The sequence below is a fragment of the Mesoplodon bidens genome (assembly GCF_964165515.1).
Source record: "Mesoplodon bidens genome assembly, chromosome: 15".
In the NCBI taxonomy this organism is placed as follows: domain Eukaryota; kingdom Metazoa; phylum Chordata; class Mammalia; order Artiodactyla; family Ziphiidae; genus Mesoplodon; species Mesoplodon bidens.
This window is the reverse complement of record NC_138171.1, coordinates 14,062,725-14,081,433: the sequence shown is the minus strand read 5'-3', so window position 1 is coordinate 14,081,433 and position 18,709 is coordinate 14,062,725. Positions and strand designations below refer to the sequence as shown.

Below are 18,709 nucleotides of genomic sequence, written 5' to 3'. Positions count from 1 at the left end.
GTGAGAGGCCCGCGTACCACAAAAAAAAAAAAAAAAAACACTGTGCTTTATGGTCAGTCACTCTGTATGGGCCTCCTTACCCACATCCATTTAAAATATTAAAACAAAATTGCTTTACAAGAAAACTTCAGAAAGTGGATGAAATTCAATACTTTACTAATGCCATAGTTACATTCCATTTTAAAGAAATCATGAATTTGCGGACGGATCTTCATTCTAACTTCCAAATATAGCAAAGAAGCCAACAAAGAGCCCTTCTGCCAAAACACACAAATCTGGGTCTTCAACTCTGGGTCACCTCAGACACAAGAAAGTTCATCAGCTACAAAACTATGTCACTGTGTTCATTTTCTTAGCTGCAAAGAAAACGTCTGTCAAGAAGTTCATTCTTCAATTTTGCTCTAAGAGTGCAGGGGGCAACAGCAGGGGATGGAACAGAAAGAAGTGGCTGCAGGAGCTGAGAACACTGGTTTGGTGCAAACCACTAGCCAGAGCCGCAAAGCAGCCTCAGTTTTCTCTTCTGTAAATAGACAACTTGGACCAAATCAATGGAAGGTGATACAAAAAGTCAAATCAATTGCAAGCAGAACAAGAAGCCATTTGGGCAATACCAGACATTTTCTTAAATCAGTAATTTTAAAAATTACCCCGTTTCAATTTTCTTGCAATCCTACAACAGGTCACATTAGGAAGAAAGGATCCGGTTGGTGCCATTATGTCTTTAACACTTTCATCATAATCTCTCTTTTTAACAAAAGGAAGATGGACTTAAGCTTCAAGCCTTGACAAAGAACAGGATCTGGTGAGGTTAGACTTAATTTTATTTCAACTAGTTAAGTCAATTTAAATAAAAATACTAAGTCAATACTAGTTCAAGGTGATGAACAGGTAAGACAAAAACTTTGAGGATGGCAACAAGTAACTAATACTTGAATCCTTCCTGTTCTGAAACTTGGGGACTCTATAACAATTCTTGTGTTTTATTCAAAAGGGGGCAGAAATACTAAATAAGAGACAAAGTTACCCCCAAGAAGCAGAGTTGCTTGAAAAAGCCACATGTAAGAACAATCAATTTGTGGACACTGGACAGCTGTGCTCAGCAGGCTTGGTGTGAATTCACAAGTCAGCTCAAAGCCAGGTTAAGAGCACACTCACTAGATCCTGGCGGCTACCATCCAATGCCAGCTTGGACATTCACTGATTATGTGACCCTGGACAAGCTGTGTGACCTGCCAGGTCTCAAGTGTTCTCATCTATAAAATAGGTGTGCTAACAGTACCTGCCTCATCAATCTGTCACGAAGATTGAGTAAGTAACATATAACACGTGCTTGGGACAGTGTCTGGGCCAGAGTAAATGCCATGCAGACACTGGCTACTGCTAGTATCATCCTACCTAGTGTGACAGACACTCTGAGAAGGCTCCCCGTGACCTCAGCCCTCTGGGCTTTGTGCCCTGGTGTAATCCCCTCCAAGCATGGGCTGGCCCAGTGACCTGCTTCTAACCCACGGAATATAGCAGAGGTAATAGTCCGTCACTTCTGTGATCACCTACATAAGACTGTGACTTCCATCTTGCTAGCAAGCTTTCACTACCCCTTGTTGTCATGAAGCAAGCTGCCACGCTGGGCAGGCCACAGGGAAAGGGACTGAGGGCAGACTCCAGCCAACGGCCAGCCAGGAACTGAGGCCCCCAGTCCAAGAGCCCTCAAGGGAGTGAATCCTGCCCACAACCACCTAAGTGAGCTTGGAAGTGGATCCTTCCCCAGTCACATCTTCAGATGAAATCCCAACCCTAGCAGACACCTTGGAGGCAGCCTGCAGAGGTCCTGAAGCAGGGGACCCAGCCCAGCCAAGCCTGGACTCAACACCCACAGAAACTGTGAGATAAATGTGTGTGGTTTTAAGTTGCTAAGTTTTGTAGTGATTTGTTATGTAGCAACAGATAATACACCTAGATAGAATAAAAAAAATGACCAACAGGAATTCAGGAGTAGAAAATTATATATACCACTCTGGCCATCTACAACTAAAAAAAAAAGATTCTACCTTTCACACTCAATAATAAAGCAACTCCTATCATGAGACTTCAAGAAGTCTAGAAACAACTATCCTCAACTCTTGTCACCCATTCTATCAATTTGAATAGTTTACCCACTGGTAACTAATTAGTAATTTACTCATTACTAAAGAGTGAAGTATTATTATTGCCTACTTAGTAATTTACTAAATACTCTTAGATTATTGTCATTAGCTACTATTAAGAGTTACTGAGGATAGGAAAACACTGGAACTCACCAAAGCAGATACCCCACATCCAAAGACAAAGGAGAAGCCAAAGTGAGACGGTAGGAGGGGCGCTATCACAATTAAATCAAATCCCGTAACTGCTGGGTGGGTGACTCACAAACTGGAGAACGCTTATACCACAGAACTCCACCCACTGGAGTGAAGGTTCTGAGCCCCACGTCTGGCATCCCAACCTGCAGGTCCGGCAATTCCTAGAGAATCCGACTTTGAAAGCTAGTGGGATTTGATTGCAGGACTTCGACAGGACGGGGGAAACAGCGACTCCAGTCTTGGAGGGCACACACAAAGTAGTGTGCGCATCGGGACCCCCAGGAAGGAGCAGTGACCCCATAGGAGACTGAACCAGACCTACCTGCTGGTGCTGGAGAGTCTCCTCCAGAGGAAGGGGGTGGCTGTGTCTCACTGTGAGGACAAGGACATTGGCAGCAGAAGTTCTGGGAAGTACTCCTTGGCATGAGCCCTCCCAGACTCCACCATTAGCCCCACCAAAGAGCCCAGGTAGACTCCAGTGCTGGGTCACCTCAGGTCAAACAACCAACAGGGAGGGAACCCACCCCACCCATCAACAGACAAGTGGATTAAAGATTTACTGAGCTCTGCCCACCAGAGCAACAGCCAGCTCTACCCACCACCAGTTCCTCCCATCAGGAACCTTGCACAAGCTTCTTAGATAGCCTCATCCACCAGAAGGCAGACAGCAGAAGCAAGAAGAACTACAACCCTGCAACCCTGCAGAACAAAAGCCACATTCACAGAAAGATAGACAAGATGAAAAGGCAGAGGGCTATGTACCAGATGAAGGAACAAGATAAAACCACAGAAAAACAACCAAACGAAGTGGAAATAGGCAACCTTCCAGAAAAAGAATTCAGAATAATGATAGCAAAGATGATCCAGGACCTCGGAAAAACAACGGAGGCAAAGATTGAGAAGATGCAGGAAATGTTTAACAAAGACCTAGAAAAATTAAAGAACAAACAAACAGAGATGAACAATACAATAACTGAAATGAAAAATACACTAGAAGGAATCAATAGCAGAATAACGGAGGCAGAAGAACGGATAAGTGACCCAGAAGACAGAATGGTGGAATTCATTGCTGTGTAACAGAATAAAGAAGAAAGAATGAAAAGAAATGAAGACAGCCTAAGAGACCTCTGGGACAACATTAAACGTAACAACATTCACATTATACAGGTTGCATAAGAAAGGACCGGAGAAAATATTTGAAGAGATTACAGTTGAAAACTTCCCTAACATGGGAAAGGAAACAGCCACCCAGGTCCAGGAAGCACAGAGAGTCCTCTACAGGATATACCCAAGGAGAAACACACTGAGACATAGTTATCAAATTGGCAAAAATTAAAGACAGAGAAAAATTATTGAAAGCAGCAAGGGAAAAATGACAAATAACATACAAGGGAACTCCCATAAGGTTAACAGCTGATTTCTCAGCAGAAACTCTACAAGCCAGAAGGGAGTGGCATGATATACTTAAAGTGATGAAAGGGAAGAACCTACAACCAAGATTACTCTACCCAGCAAGGATCTCATTCAGATTTGATGGAGAAATCAAAAGCTTTACAGACAAGCAAAAGCTAAGAGAATTCAGCACCACCAAACCAGCTCTACAGCAAATGCTAAAGGAACTTCTCTAAGTGGGAAACACAAGAGAAAAGGACCTACAAAAACATACCCAAAACAATTAAGAAAATGGTAATAGGAACATACACATCGATAATTACCTTAAACATGAATGGATTAAATGCTCCAACCAAAAGACACAGGCTTGCTGAATGGGTACAAAAACAAGACCCATATATATGCTGTCTACAAGAGACCCACTTCAGACCTAGGGACACAAACAGACTGAAAGTGAGGAGATGGAAAAAGATACTCCATGCAAATGGAAATCAAAAGAAAGCTGGAGTAGCAATACTCGTATCAGATAAAACAGACTTTAAAATAAAGAATGTTACAAGAAACAAGGAAGGACACTACATAATGATCACGGGATCAATCCAAGAAGAAGATATAACAATTATAAATATATATGCACCCAACATGGGAGCACCTCAATACATAAGGCAACTGCTAACAGCTATAAAAGAGGAAATCGACAGTAACAGAATAATAGTGGGGAACTTTAACACCTCACTTACACCAATGGACACATCATCCAAACAGAAAATTACTAAGGAAACACAAGTTTTAAATGACACAACAGACCATATAGATTTAATTGATATTTAGAGGACATTCCATTCAAAAACAGCAGATGACACTTTCTTATCAAGTGCACATGGAACATTCTCCAGGACTTATCACATCTTGGGTCACAAATCAAGCCTCAGTAAATTTAAGAAAGTTTAAATCATATCAAGCATCTTTTCTGACCGCAACGCTATGAGACTACAAATCAATTACAGGGAAAAAAACGTAAAAAACACAAACACATGGAGGCTAAACAATACATTACCAAATAACCAAGAAATTACTGAAGAAATCAAAGAGGACATGAAAAAATACCTAGAGACAAATGACAATGAAAACACAACAATCCAAAATCTATGGGACGCAGCAACAGCAATTCTAAGAGGGAAGTTTATGGCAATACAAGCCTACCTCAAGAAAAAAGAAATATCTCAAATAAACAATCTAACCTTACACCTAAAGGAACTAGAGAAAGAAGAACAAACAAAACCCAAAGTTAGAAGGAAAGAAATCATGAAGATCAGAGCAGAAATAAATGAAATAGAAACAAAGAAAACAATAGCAAAGATCAATAAAACTTAAAGCTGGTTCTTTGAGAAGATAACCATAATTGATAAATAAACCATTAAACAGACTGATCAAGAAAAAGGAGAGGACTCAAATCAATAAAATTAGAAGTGAAAAAGGAAAAGTTACAACAGACACCGCAAAAATACAAAGCATCCTAAGAGACTACTACAAGCAAATCTATGCCGATAAAATGGACAACCTGGAAGAAATGGACAAATTCTTACACAGGTATAACCTTCCAAGACTGAACCAAGTAGAAATAGAATATATGAACAGAGCAATTACAAGTACTGAAATTGAAACTGTAATTAAAAATATTCCAACAAACAAAAGTCCGGGACCATATGCCTTCACAGGCGAATTCTATCAAACATTTAGAGAGGAGCTAACACTCATCCTTCTCAAACTCTTCCAAAATATTGCAGGGGAAGGAACACTCCCAAACTCATTCTATGAGGCCACCATCACCCTGACACCAAAACCAGACAAAGATACTACAAAAAAAGAAAATTACAGACCAATATCACTGATGAATACAGATGCAAAAATCCTCAACAAAATACTAGCAAACAGAATCCAACAACACATTAAAAGGATCATACACCATGATCAAGTGGGAGTTAACCCAGGGATGCAAGGATTCTTCAATATATGCAAATCAATCAACGTGATACACCATATTAACAAACTGGAGAATAAAAACCATATGATCATCTCAATAGATGCAGGAAAGCTTTGGACAAAATTCAACACCCATTTATGATAAAAACTCTCCAGAAAGTGGGCATAGACGGAAACTACTTCAACATAATAAACGCCATATACGACAAACCCATAGCAAACATCATTCTCAATGGTGAAAAACTGAAAGCATTTCCTCTAAGATCAGGAACAAGACAAGGATGTCCACTCTCGCCACTATTATTCAACATAGTTTTGGAAGTCCTAGCCACGGCAATCAGAGAAGAAAAAGAAATAAAAGGAATATAAATTTGAAAAGAAGTAAAACTGTCACTGTTTGCAGATGACATGATACTATACATAGACAATCCTAAAGATGCCACCAGAAAACGACTAGAGCTAATCAATGAATTTGGTAAATTTGCAGGATACAAAATTCATGCACAGAAATCTCTTGCTTTCCTAAACACTAATGATGAAAAACCTGTACGAGAAATTAAGGAAACACTCCCATTTACCACTGCAACAAAAAGAATAAAATACCTAGGAATAAACCTACCTAGGGAGACAAAAGACAAAAGTGCAGAACACTATAAGACACAGATGAAAGAAATTAAAGATGATACAAACAGATGGAGAGATACACCATGTTCTTGGATTGGAAGAATCAATATTGTGAAAATGACTATACTACACAAAGCAATCTACAGATTCCATGCAATCCCTATCAAATTACCAATGGCATTTTTTACAGAACTAGAACAAAAAATCTTAAAATTTGTATGGAGACACAGAAGACCCCACAGAGCCAAAGCGGCCTTGAGGGAAAAAAACGGAACTGGGGGAATCAGACTCCCTGACTTCAGACTATACTACAAAGCTACAGTTTTCAAGGCAGTATGGTACTGGTACAAAAACAGAAACATAGATCAATGCAACAGGACAGAAAGCCCAGACATAAACCCCACACCTATAATCAACTAACCTAAGACAAAGGAGGCAAGGATATACAATGGAGAAAAGACAGTCTCTTCAATAAGTGGTGCTGGGACAACTATACAGCTACATGTAAAAGAATGAAATTAGAACACTCCCTAACACCATACACAAAAATAAATTCAAAATGGATTAGATACCTAAATGTAAGACTGGACACTATAAAGCTCTTAGAGGAAAACATAGGAAGAACACTCTTTCACATAAATCACAGCAAGATATTTTTTGATCCACCTCCTAGAGTAATGGAAATTAACACAAAAATAAACAAATGGGACCTAATGAAACTTAAAAACTTTTGCACAGCAAAGGAAACTGCAAACAAGATGAAAAGACAGAGAGGATCGGTGCCGACCGGCACGCACTCACCAGCCTGAGAGGCTTGTCTGCTCGCCCGCCAGGGCGGGCGGCGCTGGAAGCTGAGGCTCAGGCTTCGGTCAGTGCGCAGGGAGAGGACTGGGGCTGGCGGCGAGAACTCAGCCTGAAGGGGGCTAATGAGCCACAGCTAGCCGGGAGGGAGTCCGGGAAAACTCTGGAGCTGCCGAAAAGGCAAGAGACTTTTTCTTCCCTCTTGGTTTCCTGGTGCGCGAGGAGAGGGGATTAAGAGCGCTGAGTAAAGGAGCTCCACAGACAGGCGCAAGCCGCAGCTGAAAGCGCGGAGCCCAGAGACAGGTGTGGGACGCTGGGTCTGCTGCTGCCGCCGCCAAGAGGCCTGTGTGCGAGCGCAGGTCACTGTCCACGCCGCCCTTCCGGGAGCCTGTACAGCCCGCCACTGCCGGGGTCCCGGGATCCAGTGACGGCTTCCCTGGGAGAACGCACGGCGCGCCTCGGGCTGGTGCAACATCACACCGGCCTCTGCCACTGCAGGCTCGCCCCGCATTCCATGCCCCTCCCTCCCGCCCAGCCTGAGTGAGCCAGAGTCCCCGAAGCGGCTGCTCCTTTAACCCTGTCCTGTCTGAGCGAAGAACAGACGCCCTCCGGCGACCTACACGCAGAGGCGGGGCCAAATCCAAAGTTGAGACCCAAGAACTGTGAGAACAAAGAAGAGAAAGGGAAATTTTTCCCAGCAGCCTCAGAAGCAGCGGATTAAAGCTCCACAATCAACTTGATGTACCCTGCATCTGTGGAATACATGAATAGACAACAAATCATCCCAAATTGAGGAGCCAGGAGTCAGTGCTGTGCCTCTGAGGTGGGAGAGCCAACTTCAGGACACTGGTCCACAAGAGACCTCCCAGTTCCACATAATATCAAACGGCGAAAATCTTCCAGAGATCTCCATCTCGACACCAGCACCCAGCTTCACTCAACGACCAGCAAGCTACAGTGCTGGACACCCTATGCCAAACAACTAGCAAGACAGGAACACAACGCCACCCATTAGCAGAGAGGCTGCCTAAAGTCATAAAAAGTCCGCAGACACCCCAAAACACACCACCAGACATGGACCTGCCCACCAGAAAGACAAGATCCAGCCTCATCCACCAGAACACAGGCACTAGTCCCCTCCACCAGGAAGCCTACACAACCCACTGAACCAACTTTAGCCACTGGGGACAGACACCAAAAACAACGGGAACTACGAACCTGCAGCCTGCAAAAAGGAGACCCCAAACACAGTAACATAAGCAAAATGAGAAGACGGAAAAACACACAGCAGGAGAAGGAGCAAGATAAAAACCCACCAGACCTAACAAATGAAGAGGTAATAGGCAGTCTACCTGAAAAAGAATGCAGAATAATGATGGTAAAGATGATCCAAGATTCTATTTCCAAGATCCAAAATCTTGGAAATAGAATAGACAAAATGCAAGAAACAGTTAACAAGGACCTAGAAGAACTAAAGATGAATCAAGCATCGATTAAAAACACAATAAATGAAATGAAAAATACTCTAGATGGGATCAATAGCAGAATAACTGAGGCAGAAGAACGGATAAGTGAGGTGGAAGATAAAATAGTGGAAATAACTGCTGCAGAGCAAAATAAAGAAAAAAGAATGAAAAGAACAGAGGACAGTCTCAGAGACCTCTGGGACAACATTAAACGCACCAACATTCGAATTATAGGGGTTCCAGAAGAAGAAGAGAAAAAGAAAGGGACTGAGAAAATATTTGAAGACATTATAGTTGAAAACTTCCCTAATATGGGAAAGGAAATAGTTAATCAAGTCCAGGAGGCACAGAGAGTCCCATACAGAATAAATCCAAGGAGAAATACGCCAAGACACATATTAATCAAACTGTCAAAAATTAAACACAAAGAAATCATATTAAAAGCAGCAAGGCAAAAACAACAAATAACACACAAGGGAATCCCCATCAGGATAACAGCTGATCTCTCAGCAGAAACTCTACAAGCCAGAAGGGAGTGGCAGGACATAATTAAAGTGATGAAGGAGAAAAACCTGCAACCAAGATTACTCTACCCAGCAAGGATCTCATTCAGATTTGATGGAGAAATTAAAACGTTTACAGACAAGCAAAAGCTGAGAGAGTTCAGCACCACCAAACCAGCTTTACAACAAATGCCAAAGGAACTTCTCTAGGCAAGAAACACAACAGAAGGAAAAGACCTACAATAACGAACCCAAAACAATTAAGAAAATGGGAATAGGAACATACATATCAATAATTACCTTAAATGTAAATGGACTAAATGCTCCCACCAAAAGACACAGATTGGCCGAATGGATACAAAAACAAGACCCATATATATGCTGTCTACGAGAGACCCACTTCAGACCTAGAGACACATACAGACTGAAAGTAAGGGGATGGAAAAAGATATTCCATGCAAATGGAAACCAAAAGAAAGCTGGAGTAGCAATTCTCATATCAGACAAAATAGACTTTAAAATAAAGACTACTAGAAGAGACAAAGAAGGACACTACATAATGATCAAGGGATCGATCCAAGAAGAAGATATAACAATTGTAAATATTTATGCAACCAACATAGGAGCACCTCAATACATAAGGCAAATACTAACAGCCATAAAAGGAGAAATCGACAGTAACACAATCATAGTAGGGGACTTTAACACCCCACTTTCACCAATGGACAGATCATCCAAAATGAAAATAAATAAGGAAACACAAGCTTTAAATGATACATTAAACCAGATGGACTTAATTGATATTTATAGGACATTCCATCCAAAAACAACAGAATACACATTTTTCTCAAGTGCTCATGGAACATTCTCCAGGATAGATCATATCTTGGGTCACAAATCGAGCCTTGGTAAATTTAAGAAAATTGAAATTGTATCAAGTATCTTTTCTGACCACAATGCTATGAGACTAGATATCAATTACAGGAAAAGAGCTGTAAAAAATACAAACACATGGAGGCTAAACAATACACTACTTAATAACGAAGTGATCACTGAAGAAATCAAAAAGGAAATTAAAAAATATCTAGAAACAAATGACAATGGAGACACGACGACCCAAAACCTATGGGATGCAGCAAAAGCAGTTCTAAGAGGGAAGTTTATGGCAATACAATCCCACCTTAAGAAACAGGAAACATCTCGAATAAACAACCTAACCTTGCACCTAAAGCAATTAGAGAAAGAAGAACAAAAACATCCCCAAGTTAGCAGAAGGAAAGAAATCATAAAGATCAGATCAGAAATAAATGAAAAAGAAATGAAGGAAACGATAGCAAAGATCAATAAAACTAAAAGCTGGTTCTTTGAGAAGATAAACAAAATTGATAAACCATTAGCCAGACTCATCAAGAAAAAAAGGGAGAAGACTCAAATCAATAGAATTAGAAATGAAAAAGGAGAAGGAACAACTGACATTGCAGAAATACAAAAGATCATGAGAGATTACTACAAGCAACTCTATGCCAATAAAATGGACAACCTGGAAGAAATGGACAAATTCTTAGAAATGCACAACCTGCCAAGACTGAATCAGGAAGAAATAGAAAATATGAACAGACCAATCACAAGCACTGAAATTGAAACTGTGATAAAAAATCTTCCAACAAACAAAAGCCCAGGACCAGATGGCTTCACAGGCGAATTCTATCAAGCATTTAGAGAACAGCTAACACCTACCCTTCTCAAACTCTTCCAAAATATAGCAGAGGGAGGAACACTCCCAAACTCATTCTACGAGGCCACCATCACCTTGATACCAAAACCAGACAAGGATGTCACAAAGAAAGAAAACTACAGGCCAATATCACTGATGAACATAGATGCAAAAATCCTCAACAAAATACTAGCAAACAGAATCCAACAGCACATTAAAAGGATCATACACCATGATCAAGTGGGGTTTATTCCAGGAATGCAAGGATTCTTCAATATACGCAAATCAATCAACGTGATACACCATATTAACAAATTGAAGGAGAAAAACCATATGATCATCTCAATAGATGCAGAGAAAGCTTTCGACAAAATTCAACACCCATTTATGATAAAAACCCTGCAGAAAGTAGGCATAGAGGGAACTTTCCTCAACATAATAAAGGCCATATATGACAAACCCACAGCCAGCATCGTCCTCAGTGGTGAAAAACTGAAACCATTTCCACTAAGATCAGGAACAAGACAAGGTTGCCCACTCTCACCACTCTTATTCAACATAGTTTTGGAAGTTTTAGCCACAGCAATCAGAGAAGAAAAGGAAATAAAAGGAATCCAAATCGGAAAAGAAGAAGTAAAGCTGTCACTGTTTGCAGATGACATGATACTATACATAGAGAATCCTAAAGATGCTACCAGAAAACTACTAGAGCTAATCAATGAATTTGGTAAAGTTGCAGGATACAAAATTAATGCACAGAAATCTCTGGCATTCCTATATACTAATGATGAAAAATCTGAAAGTGAAATCAAGGAAACACTCCCATTTACCACTGCAACAAGAAGAATAAAATATCTAGGAATAAACCTATCTAAGGAGGCAAAAGACCTGTATGCAGAAAATTATAAGACACTGATGAAAGAAATTAAAGATGATACAAATAGATGGCGAGATGTACCATGTTCTTGGATTGGAAGAATCAACATTGTGAAAATGACTCTACTACCCAAAGCAATCTACAGATTCAATGCAATCCCTATCAAACTACCACTGGCATTTTTCACAGAACTAGAACAAAATATTGCACAATTTGTATGGAAACACAAAAGACCCCGAATAGCCAAAGCAATCTTGAGAACAAAAAACGGAGCTGGAGGAATCAGGCTCCCTGACTTCAGACTATACTACAATGCTACAGTAATCAAGACAGTATGGTACTGGCACAAAAACAGAAAGATAGATCAATGGAACAGGATAGAAAGCCCAGAGATAAACCCACGCACATATGGTCACCTTATCTTTGATAAAGGAGGCAGGAATGTACAGTGGAGAAAGGACAGCCTCTTCAATAAGTGGTGCTGGGAAAACTGGACAGGGACATGTAAAAGTATGAGATTAGATCACTCCCTAACACCATACACAAAAATAAGCTCAAAATGGACTAAAGACCCAAATGTAAGGCCAGACACTATCAAACTCTTAGAGGAAAACATAGGCAGAACACTCTATGACATAAATCACAGCAAGATCCTTTTTGACCCACCTCCTAGAGAAATGGAAATAAAGACAAAAATAAACACATGGGACCTAATGAAACTTAAAAGCTTTTGCACAGCAAAGGAAACCATAAACAAGACCAACAGACAACCCTCAGAATGGGAGAAAATATTTGCAAATGAAGCAACTGACAAAGGATTAATCTCCAAAATTTATAAGCAGCTCATGCAGCTCAATAACAAAAAAACAAACAACCCAATCCAAAAATGGGCAGAAGACCTAAATTAGACATTTCTCCACAGAAGATATACAGACTGCCAACAAACACATGAAAGGATGCTCAACATCTTTACTCATTAGAGAAATGCAAATCAAAACTACAATGAGATATCATCTCACACCAGTCAGAATGGCCATCATCAAAAAATCTAGAAACAATAAATGCTGGAGAGGGTGTGGAAAAAAGGGAACACTCTTGCACTGCTGGTGGGAAATGTGAATTGGTACAGCCACTATGGAGAACGGTATGGAGGCTCCTTAAAAAACTACAAATAGAACTACCATATGACCCAGCAATCCCACTACTGGGCATATACCCTGAGAAAACCATAATTCAAAAGGAGTCATGTACCAAAATGTTCATAGCAGCCCTATTTACAATAGCCCGGAGATGGAAACAACCTAAGTGTCCATCATCGGATGAATGGGTAAAGAAGATGTGGCACATATATACAATGGAATATTACTCAGCCATAAAAAGAAACGAAATTGAGCTATTTGTAATGAGGTGGATGGACCTAGAGTCTGTCATACAGAGTGAAGTAAGTCAGAAAGAGAAAGACAAATACTGTATGCTGACACATATATATGGAATTTAAGAAAAAAAATGTCATGAAGAACATAGGGGTAAGACAGGAATAAAGACACAGACCTACTAGAGAATGGACTTGAGGATATGGGGAGGGGGAAGGGTAAGCTGTGACAAAGCGAAAGAGCGGCATGGACATATATACACTACCAAACGTAAGGTAGATAGCTAGCGGGAAGCAGCCACATAGCACAGGGAGATCAGCTCGGTGCTTTGTGACCGCCTGGAGGGGTGGGATAGGGAGGGTGGGAGGGAGATGCAAAAGGGAGGGGATATGGGAACATATGTATATGTATAACTGATTAAATTTGTTATAAAGCAAAAACAATAAACAACCCAATCCAAAAATGGGCAGAGGACCTAAATAGACATTTCTCCAAAGAAGACATACAGATGGCCAGGAAGCACATGAAAAGCTGCTCAACATCACTAATTATTAGAGAAATGCAAATCAAAACTACAATGAGATATCACCTCACACCAGTTAGAAAGGGCATCATCAGAAAATCTACAAACAACAAATGCTGTAGAGGGAGGGTGTGGAGAAAAGGGAACCCTCTTGCACTGTTGGTGGGAATGTAAATTGATACAACCACTACGGAAAACAGTATGGGGGTTCCTTAAAAAAATAAAAATAGTATTACCATATGACCCAGCAATCCCATTACTAGGCATATACCCAGAGAAAACGATAATTCAAAAAGACACATGCACCTCAATGTTCATGGCAGCACTATTTACAATAGCCAGGTCATGGAAGCAACCTAAATGCCCATCAACAGACGAATGGATAAAGAAGATGTGGTACAATGGAATATTACTCAGTCATAAAGAGGAACAAAATAGGGTCAGCTGTAGAGACATGATGGATCTAGAGACTGTCATACGGAGTGAAGTAAGTCAGAAAGAGAAAAACAAATGTCGTATATTAACGCATGTATGTGGAACCTAGAAAAATGGTACAGATGAACCAGTTTGCAGGGCAGAAATTGAGACACAGATGTAGAGAACAAACATATGGACACCAAGGGGGGAAAGCGGGGTGGGGGGGGCAGGGGAGGGGAGGGGTGTGATGAACTGGGAGATTGGGATTGACATGTGTACACTAATATGTATAAAATGGATAACTAATAATAATTTTTTAAAAAGAGTTAATGATAATAAGAAGCCCAATAATGAGAATTAGTTAGGCAGCAACATGCTTTCATTCGACCACTATATATCAAGCATCTGCTGTGTGCCAGGCACTGTTCTAAGCCCCAGACAAAACCCTGTTCCCAGGGAGCTGCCTTTCTGGTGGTTATTCTTACTACCAGGTGGTCTACTGACATGAACCTGCACATCACTCCAGAGCACTCTCATTTGACAACAAGGAGAGCTGAAGCCTTTTTTTTTTTTCCCCCTACTTTTTGGCTGCACGGTGCGGTATGAGGGATCTTAGCTCTCCAACGAGGCATCGAACCCACACAGCCTGCAGTGGAAGAGCAGAGTCTTAAACACTGGACTGCCAGGGAAGCCCGAGAGCTACAGGCTTTTTATTCACCTGAATTCAACGGTAAGCATAAAAGCACTTGGCAAATTAAAAGAAGAGAGATGGAGCAGGGAAGGAATGGACTGGAGTTTGGGATTAGCAGATGCAAACTATTATAAATATATAGAATAAACAACAAGGTCTTACTGTATAGCACAGGGAACTATAATCAATATCCTGTGATAAACCATAGTGGAAAAGAATATAAATATATGTATAACTGAATCACTTTGCTATAGAGTAGAAATTAACACAACATTGTAAATCAAGTATACCTCAATAAAATAAACTTTGAGAGAGAGAGAGAGAGAGAGAAGAAAGAGCCTGCACCGAGAGGGTGCCCATGAGTGAACAGAGAGCAGGCAAGCCTGCTCACCACACTGCCGGACAAGGAATGTGCCAAGAGTGTGCCTGAGTCCGGGAGGGAATCCATCACTCCCCGGTCCACCTTGGTTGCTGGAAAGATCTAAGTGCAGGCATGGAACCTTGCAAGTCTCGTGTTTAAGCCTCTGCCACTTTTGTCCCACACGGCTTCTAAATGCAAACTAACCCCTTGGTCGGTTTTGAACTGAAGGACAGTCATCTGCTTCAGCAGCTTAAGGAAAATCTGTTCCTAATGAGTGACTTGAATGCTGAAGGGTAATTTCGATTCTATGTCATTTTCCTCTTAGAATCTAAGCCCTCTCAGAGGAAGGGTCAGTCCTTTCTGTATTTCTCTGCTTACACCCCACGTCAGCCCCAAATGGAAGAGTTTGGTCTTAGAGATCTTCAGTAAAAGCAGGGTCTTCCCTCCCAAGCATCCTCTAAAACCTGCAAGGTCGTGACCCAAGTGGTTCCTGTTGGGAAGCTGATCCTCCCACGTCCCACTGGCACTCACTTTGCTAGTGTACTTGGCGATGTCCGCGGCAACATCGGCTGAGGCGGTGGCGATGGGCAGGTCTGCGCTTACTGAAGAGGCAAGGGTGCTCGTGGACCCCGAGCTGGTGACCAGGGGCGACGACTGGGTGCTAGTCACCAGGGTGATGGTGGAGGTGGACGGGCTCTGCGTGATCTCCTTCTGCTGGACAGCTAGGAAAGCAAAGGGTCCTGGTCATCCCACTGCCGCGGGAAGGCCATCCCAGTAGGAAACTGTGGTGGGCAGCAGAGCCTCTGACAAACGCCCTGCGAGTTTCTCTGCTTTCAAGTGACAAAAGATTCTCTCCTTGGCCAAACCCTAGCCAGGCTCCTCTGAGCCCCTTCTCAACGAGGCTTCCACCTTGGTCGATAAAGTCTAATATAGTTTCTAACAGCTCAAGGCTGCATCCCTAGGATGACCCTTGCCCCCTTCAGGTCCCTGCCTGATAAAACGCAAGGCTGCCGAACGAACTGACTGTGTATTCCAGCCAACCCCTAATGATGGGGCCCATCTCCCAGTCTCTGCGGGAGGGTCAGAGCCTACCTTCAATAGGTACCAGTTAGCAAACCCAGATGTTTCAAATGGACCAACACCCCCTTCCCACTTTATGTAAATTTTCACTTTCTGACTCTTCAGAGCCTCCGCCCACCCCCCTCCCTATTCCCGAATTCTCCCTTTAAAAAACGCTCAGTCCCCTGTGTACATGTTCAGTTCACACTGGACTTTTTGCCCTATTGCAATAGTAGAGAGCTGATTAAAATCTGTCTTTACTACTTTAACTAGTGGCCAGCTTTGCTTATGTTTGACAAGACAATCTGGGATTTAAGAATCACACCATCAATGAGCTCCTTCTTGTCAGCACCTAAATTCCCCTGGGGAAAAAGCTCACTGTGCTTAAGGGGTATGAATTCAGAAGACCGGAACTGGTCACCCCAACATGAAATATCCTAGACTTGGTTCTGTCCCAACGCCTCTTCAGACAGCGAGATCAATCCAGCTGTACTCCAATGCTGCGTGTCCAATCTTTCAGTCTGCCCTCCCCTCAATCTGTGAAGGGTTTCAGTAGGAGCCAATGCAAGATCTGGCTACTCTTCAACCCCACGTCCTGCTACGACTCTTTTAATAGTCCTACTCACAAGGGTGCACTCAGTATGTGAGAGTTTCAATCAAGGAGCCCAACCTTCAAGGATCTCGATGCAGGTTTCCCAGGGGAACAAGATTCTACATCAGTGCTCACAAGAGCTGGGCCAACTGGTACCCATCAGATGGTTCAGCTTTCCATCAGCTCCAGATAGAGCCTCCTGCCGGAAGCTATGATTCCGCACTTCAGCAACTGGTTCTTGGTGCTGACTCTTCTTGTGTGTGAGGCTAATCGCTAGTTATTAAGGTAACCTTTGCTACCGACTTCTCACACTGTACTCTTTCCAAAACAATGTCCAGGGGTTCATGGATGTGCACAAGGAAACTTAAACAAAGGTATTCACTGCAGCACTGCTTACAACAGGAAAAAACTGGAAGCAACCTATATGTCCATCAGTAGGGGAATACTTTAAATAAACTGTGGAGTACTATGCAGCAGTCCAAAAGAATAAGGTAGAGCTATATGTACTGACATGTACAGACCTCCAAAACATGCTGATGGGGGGTGGGGGGGTGGGGCGCGGAAAAAAGCAAGTATGGTACCATTTTTATGTTTTAAAAAAGAAAAAAGAAAAAAAAGTAATATTTTTATGAAGTCACATATATACATAAATATATATGCATACATGCATAAAAAAGATCTTAAGGTTAACAGTGACCTCTGAGAAAGGGTGGAGAATGAAATGGCAAATCAATCAAGACAACAGATTTTTGTGTCTATGTGTCTATTTCACCCCTTTCTAAGAAGAACATATGCATGTATTTATAAAATGAGAAAAAAAGAAAAAAGAAAAGTACAAAAGCAAGTTGGAAAACAATTTTTAAAAATAATGCCAAATGGAATGTGTGAGGCCTCCAGGATACAGTAGCCAGGAAACCAAGGGGAACTGAAAAAATAAAACGATTATTTTTCTCCTGTCCATGTGGCCAAAAAGGGACCGGGCGCCACGGAGAGCAGAAGGGGAGGCTCGGTACCTTTCACGGCCTGTCTGGTCTGATATCTCGTCCCCTGGGAAGACTGAGGCTGCTGGTTTTGCTGCTGGTTTTGCTGCTGGTTTTGCTGCTGCTGCTGGCGCTGCATCTTCTGCATGTGCCACTTTTGGGAGGACGTTTGAAACTTACTTGAGGAGTTCCACACGACCCGCTGCACGGCTGGGGCAGTCTCCTTCGGTAAAAGCGGCCTCTGCTTTTTCACTGGGCTTCCTGTGGCAGCGGCGGCCGGGGCCGTGACCGTGGATGTGGTACTGGTGGTGGCCGTGACACCAGCCGTGGGAGTTTGGGCAGAAGAGCGGGTGAGGACCGGCGTTTCGGGGGGAGACTGGCTGCCCGCCGTCGTGGATGGTGGAGCTTTACCTACAACTAAAGCCAATGCGTGAAAAAACAAACAAACAAAAAAGTGGATTTGACTCTGTCTGGCCTGCAGGATCTCTACACCACCAAGTTCTGGGTGACCATCAGAGGCTAGCATGCCAAAGACCCCCAGTGAATGGGCACTTATACAATATGCTCAGGCCACTTCTGCAGCATGCTGTATCTTAAAATATCACCCCCCTTGTGTTCCATGCACTTGCTCACATCTGAGACGTATGTCAAGGCATCTGGGGGACTGAGGCCAACCTGACCCAGCCCTTGCCCACAAGTTGCTCACCTACTAGTAGACGACGCAGTGGATGAACAGAATCACTGCAAGTATCTTGTTTTACAAAGTTAAAGTTGGGTAAGCACTTTGAGAAAGACCCAGCCAAAGTCAATCCGGAGATTCAGAGAAACGCTTTCTTTGGCCAGGGAAACTAAAAGGCATGCACCCCTAAGAACCAGATGGATTCCCATAGGCCAAAGCACTGAATAACAACAAATGACCCAGAAAGAAGAGTATCTTCTTTAATCTCTTCTGATTCCCTTCAGAACAGTCTTGGTGTGGTCCTGGTAGCCTTGACACCTAACACTAAAGGGAAT

General features: G+C 42.2%; 1 protein-coding gene across 14 annotated transcripts in view; it reads right to left on the bottom strand.

Annotated features, from left to right (window-relative positions):
- Window positions 1-18,709, bottom strand: part of ZMYND8 (zinc finger MYND-type containing 8) — a 131,520-nt gene that overhangs the window by 16,126 nt on the left and 96,685 nt on the right. For 10 of the 14 annotated variants that reach the window (XM_081256929.1, XM_081256916.1, XM_081256927.1 and 7 more), the window contains 2 exons: window positions 17,729-18,112; window positions 15,596-15,786 (listed from right to left, as the gene is read on the bottom strand). In XM_081256929.1, the coding sequence (XP_081113055.1) occupies window positions 15,596-15,786; window positions 17,729-18,112 (575 nt within the window). The remainder of the gene's footprint in view (window positions 1-15,595; window positions 15,787-17,728; window positions 18,113-18,709) is intronic. The other 4 variants (XM_081256918.1, XM_081256920.1, XM_081256928.1 and 1 more) reach the window with 1 other exon arrangement.